The sequence below is a fragment of the Eutrigla gurnardus genome, assembly GCF_963514095.1.
Source record: "Eutrigla gurnardus genome assembly, chromosome: 15".
NCBI lineage: Eukaryota > Metazoa > Chordata > Actinopteri > Perciformes > Triglidae > Eutrigla > Eutrigla gurnardus.
In genome coordinates, this window is record NC_139938.1 from 8452842 (window position 1) to 8460792 (window position 7951).

General features: G+C 41.3%; 2 protein-coding genes across 3 annotated transcripts in view; both read right to left on the minus strand.

The window, feature by feature from the left end:
- Nucleotides 1–448: 448 nt before the first annotated feature.
- LOC311025660 (gametocyte-specific factor 1-like) lies at nucleotides 449–2414 on the minus strand. Its single transcript, XM_084028673.1, has 7 exons — nucleotides 2336–2414; nucleotides 1950–2050; nucleotides 1747–1853; nucleotides 1478–1604; nucleotides 1304–1387; nucleotides 816–873; nucleotides 449–732 (listed from the first exon to the last, which is right to left on the minus strand). Exons 2-7 carry the CDS (start codon nucleotides 2032–2034, stop codon nucleotides 651–653), a joined length of 543 nt encoding a protein of 180 aa, XP_083884799.1. The 5' UTR covers nucleotides 2035–2050; nucleotides 2336–2414; the 3' UTR covers nucleotides 449–650.
- A 722-nt stretch (nucleotides 2415–3136) lies between these two features.
- Nucleotides 3137–7951, minus strand: part of cUnh21orf91 (chromosome Un C21orf91 homolog) — an 18036-nt gene continuing 13221 nt past the window's right edge. For both annotated transcript variants that reach the window (XM_084029748.1, XM_084029749.1), the window contains exons 3-5: nucleotides 7266–7772; nucleotides 6415–6477; nucleotides 3137–5520 (exon numbers count right to left, since the gene is read on the minus strand). In XM_084029748.1, coding sequence (XP_083885874.1) covers nucleotides 5345–5520; nucleotides 6415–6477; nucleotides 7266–7772 — 746 coding nt within the window. In that variant the 3' untranslated portion in view covers nucleotides 3137–5344. The remainder of the gene's footprint in view (nucleotides 5521–6414; nucleotides 6478–7265; nucleotides 7773–7951) is intronic.

Genomic DNA, 7951 nt, shown 5'->3' on the forward strand with positions numbered 1-7951 from the left:
ACACACACACACACACACACACACACACACACACACACACACACACACACACACACACACACACACACACACACACACACACACACACACACACACACACACACACACACACACACACACACACACACACACACACACACACACACACACACACACACACACACACACACACACACACACACACACACACACACACACACACACACACACACACACACACACACACACACACACACACACACACACACACACACACACACACACACACACACACACACACACACACACACACACACACACACACACACACACACACACACACACACACACACACACACACACACACACACACACACACACACACACACACACACCGTTAACATACTGTGCTAGCCACATCAGAACACTTCCAATATACAAAATACATTTGAGATAGTTGTGCAAATAAAGAAAAAAGGAACAGTGTGTAGCATTTAGTAGGGATCTACTGGCGTAAACATTTTAGTTTGTTGCAATCCTTAGAGCAAGGTGTCACCAGATCCTACACACTGCACTTTTTAATTTAATGAAGACCAGCTAAGAACACATTTTAAAAAGAACCCTAAATATATGCATGCTTTAATACAAGAGGCTCAATAAATATGGATAATTTATGGCTTAAACCCAGACCACGGGAGCGAGTTAGGAGTTCTTAAACTTGGACCCAGATGGTTGGTGGGCCTCGTCTCCAGTCTGCAGAGAAACCAGACAAAACAGTTAATTAGTAAATAGAAAATACACAGACATTACTAAAAAAGCTGAAGCAAACCACTTACTGTAGACTCGGGTCTGTGTTTACACCCCATACAAACGGAGGAGCATTATCATCAGCCTCTGCAAGATAAAACACCCGGTTAACTTTCAAAACAACGTGTTCAAAAGTTTGGTTCGTACGTAAGGGAACAAAACTGATATTGCTTTTGATTCAGTGCATTGAATATTTAACTCTGATGCCGATTGATACCTTAAAAAAAAAAAAAAACACTTGTATTCTTGCTGAGAGTTAATTAAGAAGGTCAATACCACTCGTCTATACCCTTAATATGAAGCAGGTGAAGGTTAGCGTTGCATAAAGACAGGAAAGAGATGACATGGGTCTGTCCAAAAGCAACAAAAATCTAACTAAACAGCACCTCTAAAGCTCACAGACTAACAGTATATTTTGTTTGTTTAACCCTGTACACTCCCCACTGTGGGACTAATAAAGGATTATTATCTTATCACACAAAAAGTGTACAAAAGTAATTGTGGTCACTAATAATACCTTCGTCCCAATCCTCAGACATGTCCGGGTTTACCCAAGTGTTGACTGGGACTTGCCATTTACAATGGCCATTTGCATCTCCACCTGTGAACAGAGCATAATTCAACTCAGAAACAGAGCACAAGGTGACTCTGAAGGGCAAAAACAAAAGGGACAATAAAGTGATAATCTCACCATCCTCAGTGTCCACAGATATTCTGTCCTCACAGGTTTCAGTGTGGTGCATCAGCTCATGTTTTGGGACCAGGTGGCGAGCATTAAAAGGGCAGGTTTTTAGCTCGCTAGCCAGTTTTGGATGATTCTACATCAGTGAGGAGAAAAGAAAGGGACGTTTAAAGTTCTATACATGACGCACATGTTCTTGCACCCTACCTCAATGTAAATCTACAATACTTTTCCCATACCCGCTGGCATTAGTTGCTATAAACAAGCCCTCAACTCACCTTCCTGCATTTTATAAGATGGTAAGGGAAGCGGCAGGTCCGGATCAGGTGGTTCTTGTCAAACGGGCACTGCAGAAGTTTGTCTGGGTCACAGCTTCCCTTTTCATCTTTAAAGTCAGAAAATAACAAAATTAAACCAATTTAATATTCACGAAAAACAGAAGACATGCATTTTTTATTAAATGTGGAATAATCTCCGTTACCGGTTACTTCTTCCAAATGTGCTCTCTCGGCAGCAGCAACGTTGCATGGAGAAATGGTTGATCCAAAACTGATGGTGGTCGCCATGTCGAGCTGGGCCTTACTGAAGAGTGCAATGAAACGAGACACGAGAAAGAAACAAACAAAAACAGATGTCTATCAACCAATAGAATGTACTGGAGAATCTACAGGTGTGCCAATTTACCCCATTACTGAATGCGCTAGCTGGAGGGGGAGGGGAGTTAGCTAGCCAAAACCTAGCAAGTCGCACATATTTTTAACCGTTATATTACCTTTATAATATACATATATTATAATATATTAATGTTGCCTGCGAGAACCAAGTCACGCTACATGTCTGAAATACAAAATGTAACTTTTAAATTACCAATAGCTGTTGTGGTAACTTTTTTTGAGCACGTCGTCTTCCCGGCTAGCAAGAGTCCGTCGTCTGTGTCGCTCCGCCCCCGAGCTTCTTTTACCGAACTTCGCGAAGTCATGTGACTTCCGGTTCAAGCAAGTTTAAAAAAAAAAAATACATATTGTAATTAATGTGGGAATAGTAATAGTGGAAGATGGATTAAAATCATTTACTCAAGTAAAAGTACAGAAGTATTAGCAACAAGATCTATTTAGTAAATCTAAAAGTAAACATCCAATTTTAGCAGAATAATCCCTATATTGTTATTTAATTATATTTATATCAATATGGGAAACGTCTGGCACTCGCTCATCCAAGAGCTGATTGGCTCTTAGTTTTGACAACAAACGCAACGTTTAGTAGTGTTTTTTTATGCTTACGGTGGTGATGACATGCAGCAAGGGGTCACAGGCTGAATTCAACTCTGTGCTGCTGTAAGCATTACTACATGGGGCACCCGCTCTACCAGGTGAGCTAGCAGGGCACCCACTCTACCAGGTGAGCTAGCAGGGCACCCGCTCTACCAGGTGAGCTAGCAGGGCACCCACTCTACCAGGTGAGCTAGAACACCCAAACCTGTGGTTCCGAGGAGCTGCTGCTGTTTATCTTTATATTGGAGTTTTCTGTAAATGTTTGTATATCGCCCATGTTGCTCAGTAACCATTTAGTGTCTGTCACTTCCCTTTTTATAATAATGTGAATATCAATCACACCATCTCTCTTTTCCCTGTGGCAGTGGTTACAAATGGAAAAAAATCAAGCATATCAGTATGTAGTAAAAATAATTTTATTGAAATATTTTACAAAAAAATACAAACTGTCACTTAAGCACAAATCACACAGCATGTGTAAGGTCCATGAGCACAGACAATAAATAGAATCATCACACAACACACAAATGCAACCTTGTTCAACGATAGAAAATAAATGAACGAAGAGTCAAGTCGAAAACCAGGAGGTGCAGTATGCTTACACCTTCACTAAAAGATAATGAGACAACCAGATCCGTTTTAATGGACCAGAGCCATGGGCCCAGGCGTGTTTCCACATTACACAAAAAGACAGCATAATTCAGAATTAAAAGACAAAAAACATACAACTGAAGATTGAATGACTTGCATTTAGGACCAGTAATCTAAATACACTCAAGCACACTGAATACAGTTATACAAATAAAACCAAGATAAAAGTTTAAATGGAGCTTAAAACCCTTAAAAAGGGGTCAAATATATTTATTCTCTTACAAAGAGAGAGCAAAAGAGATGGCGACAATGCTGGGTTTTTCTAAATATCAATCTGAATATAACTTTCTCTCCCCAGATTATAATACTCAAGCAGGTCTGAGACCTCAACCAATATTCTTTTAGATATTTGCTATTTAATAAGGCTCCTGATTTATGCGTTTCTTTCTTGCATAGGGTTCCTGAATAATAAATTAACCAAACCTGCAGGATTCCACCACCATTCCTTTTTTTTGTCTCCTTTTGTCCAGAAATCAGGGACCTCCATGTATTGCTCAGCTCTCACATCAATACAGGAGAAAGGGCCAAAAAAAAAGATAACACTGCACATGAAAGATCAATCAATTCTAAAACATACACCACGTGTACACGAGAACAAATCAGTTCCACATCAACACTTTAGAAAATAAATCTATGGTTCAATATCACACCGTGATGTAAATCAATAAGCCACATACATCGTTAATCAGTTTGGTATTGCATCTTCCTCTGCTAATGGAAGTCAAATGCTTGCAGTTCAAATGTGCATCAGAACAAATACAAACTTTGGTTTGGCAGCTGGATTTCTTTTAAATAGTTAAACATTTCTTCCTCAGATAGCCCTCATTCAGTGTATAGCCATACGTTTGACTTGTGCTTGACAGCTATACAGACAGCTCTGTATTAAATATTCATCTTGAAATAGTTTCTATAAACCTAAACGTTTAATTAAAACTTGAAAATATGGGTATATTAACTGATATTGACACCAGCTGTTAGAAAGTATTAGTTCATGGACACTCCCAAAATAGTCATCATCACCGTCACTAAGGAAAACCTGCACAGCTAGTACAGCCTTGTTAACTTTCACACTTTGCTTCAGGGTACTTTTGGGTGTTGTCTTGCACTCGGCCATGTCTTTTCCAGATTAGACTTAATTTTGCTTCGATGTAAGAATTTTCCTTACTGTTAAATATATCTCCTCACCACAGTTTTCCTAAACTATCAAGTCAAGTTTCGGGCAGTTTGAAGGCAAACAGAAAACCCTTTTTTCAAGCATTTATATTGTCAGTGTGCAGCCGCAAGAAAAGCTAAAACCTCCTGCTTGACATGAGGACAGTAAGCAAACACTGCTGCTGGCAGTGCCTGGTGGAACCATTATGAAAGACTTCATCCAGCTAATCAGCATCACGCACTCTGCACCAAGACATGTAAGAAAATACTAACCACCTTCTACAGAGAGCCATCAGAACACAGTTAAAAGCAGTATTTCAATAATGTCCAAACAATGGAGTGTTTGACAGCAAACTAAATAAAATTAAATGAAAACAACAGCAATCATTTGAATAAAAGTATGCAGACAAACTGTTTTTCAGTCTGTATTAAGGTAAATCTTAAAAGGATGTCCTCGCCGTGGACTAGGGCCAGGGAACTCTGATCCCCACTGCACCTGGTATTAACATGCATCCTGGCTACACGAGATGGGTTGAATTCAGGTCACATGCCAGACCAGCAATTTGTTTTAAACTGCAAACCCCCATTAATCCTTGCATCATCACTGCAACCACGAGAACGGAAGCCTTGTCCACCCGGCACGAAAAGCTCCTCTAAAGCAGATCTAACAACTCAATGTCACCATAGCGTTGTAAAAGTCACTCAATATACATGGAGGCTTTTTTCAGCCACGCTGCAGCCAACACTTTGAAGTGTTTGTCAGCTTCCTTCCCCCAACGGAGACAGAAGCCGTCCTCGCACCTCACTCCACAGGGCCGTTGCTACTGCTGCTGGCCTTGACCCCGGCCCTGCTAATGTGCAGCCAGGGCAGCTTGGCACAGTTCTTAAACAGCTGCTCGATGGCGATGTGACGCACGTGCAGCTCTGACGCCAACGAGTCTTTTTCCTGAACGGCCGCAGTCAGCTCCTCGAAGACCTCTGTGGAGAGAGAGAGAGGGCAAAACAATGGGAATAAGTGGCTTCACTCCCACACAAGATCAACTTATACACAGGCAGTGAGATAAAGAAAACCACTAATACAGATGAGTGAAGGGGCAAAGAGCAAAGACAGAAAATGCATCTGCTGAAGCCACACAAAAGAGAAAGAAATTGTAAAACTTGAACTGAGGAAGACTAATTTAAACATATTATAGACATGGACATATTTCTAATAGAACATAGCACATCATAGAAATCTATCCTTCTTTCTATAAGAGCATTAACAGGTGGGACCTGTTCTATGTAAAGTAATGAAATATGTGGAACTGACTATAGCCAGACACCCACTAGACTTGACTTCATCAGTGGACACCTTACATTAGCTGCTTGTGTCTTCACCCTCTTGACACTGACCAGAGAGTAAGTCTGGCTCGTTTAAACACTCAGAACCGAAGACTGGAGATGAAGATATTAAGAATAGTTCACTAGATCACTGGGGTGTCAATTAAAAAAAGAGTGTGCCTGAACTCTCACAACAACCGTGTTACATCAGCCCCTATTGGGTAATTGGCCATTCATAGGTAAAACATAAAATCTGCTTGAGATGTGGCCTTCACTGTGTGCAGCAAACAATAGGGCTTACTCATGAGCGAGCTCTACACAGTGTCCAATTCAATGTAGCCGGTCACATGGATGAGATGATGCGTTGACTAGACGCGAGTATGCTCAAAGGTAAAAACACTTTTTCCTCAGGCAGGTTTTTCTTTTCTTTCACCACCATATGGGGATTTATAACAAATTACAGATCGAAGATGCTAAAAATGTAATTTTTTTTTTAAATATTGAGGATTCAAGCTGTTGAACTTTATATCAAAGCCCCAAAAAACCACATACTTTGGATCTGCATCAGTAGCTGGGTGTTCATCTGATGAAGTTCGTCCACACCCATTTTATTCACTGAAAGAAAAAAACAAAGTGTTTAGATGACAGAATGTCCCACCGAATGTACACGTGTAATCTTTCTGTTCTTCAGCAGACATTTATAACATAGATTAAAGTTGGAAAATGTGTTGACCTTCTTGTAATCACTAATTTAAATGTCAATAATAAAAAAGGGTATAGGTTTACGGGACACATCCGCTGTAAACTGATGCAGAAAAATTCACGAGAATGTGTTTGAAACTCAAAATTAGCTTCCTGTCCAACTGCATGATATTCAGATAAGGAAGTGTAGCCGAGCTAATGTTGAGATAAGCACACAAATAAATGCAAAACCGTGTACCAGTGAATTGCCTGTCATCTTTCATTTAAGAGCATAGAATTTTAATTAGGGACCTTGACTGTAGAAGGCTCTCTCACATTCCTACAGTCTGTAGTCATAAGCGGCTTTAGTAGTGACAAGAAATGAGAACGCCAAGGACAGACTTGATCTTGTGGTTATGGGAAAATTTACTTTTCTCTGGAGAGATCATAGCAAAGAAGAAAATGAAGGACAGACCAAGTAGGAATGTATATTTTATGTTCCTGTGTTACCGTTTTGTCAGCTGCCTTTGAACTAAATTGCAGAGTTCTCATTGAATGTTGAAGTTAAGACAGAAAGAAGCAAGAAAGAGCGCACCGATCCATTTCTGCTGACATGCTGTCAACACTATTCTTCCTTCAAAAGAACAAAAAAAGAAACAACAAAAATCAAACCTTCCCACTACTGCTTCAATAACGCTCAGATCAAATGAAAATGTGCTCACATTCATCTCTGCTGTGGCCCTGGTGTCGGTGCTGCGTCGCTCCTCCTCCTGACGACTGGATCCGACTGCGTAGACCTTTCCTGCCGTCGCTCGACCAAACATCAGGTTGTGATTCCTGCAGCAGTCCCAGCTTCTCCACTGTGTGGCACTCCAACATCCCCATGGTGTAATCGGGCAGCCCTGTTGCTTTGCCCATGTCCCAGCAGGGCGTGTAGCGGGGCACCTGAGCGTCCGACTGGGGCAGCAGCTTGCAGTCACTCTGCTGGTTGTAACAAAGAAGCTTGGCCCCTCGTCTGCTGGGGCCGTTGGAGGAGACATTGTCTTTGTTCTGGGCATACTGGATGATACGGTTCAGTTTCTGGCTGAAGGCCAGCTTCATGCCCTCGTAGGCACTTCGGGACACCTTGGAACGTGACAGCTTCTGGTTGGCGATTAGGTGGCATTTCTCAAAGCAGTCTCTGTGGCCGCGCAGAGACTTGGAGTGCAACAAGCTAGCAGAGGAGATACCTGCATTCACCAGGAGATAAAGCAATGAGTCATAGGTACAATACAACCGAAGGCTACAGCCACACAAACACGTCAATGTTATGAGTACAACCATGCAGTGATCTCCTAGTTGCCAGGTTCCTTAAGGCATATAAAATAGTTGAGAAGGAATAAAGCAGCGAGCAGTTAGTGAGAAATAC

Excerpts from the sequence above, each read along its gene's own strand:
- LOC311025660 (XM_084028673.1), bottom strand. The coding sequence starts at position 2,034 with ATGGCGACCACCATCAGTTTTGGATCAACCATTTCTCCATGCAACGTT. Across the intron at positions 1,854-1,949 it reads ACATTTGGAAGAAGTAACCG|ATGAAAAGGGAAGCTGTGAC; the intron begins GTAACGGAGATT and ends CTGACTTTAAAG. Across the intron at positions 1,605-1,746 it reads ATCTTATAAAATGCAGGAAG|AATCATCCAAAACTGGCTAG; the intron begins GTGAGTTGAGGG and ends TCACTGATGTAG.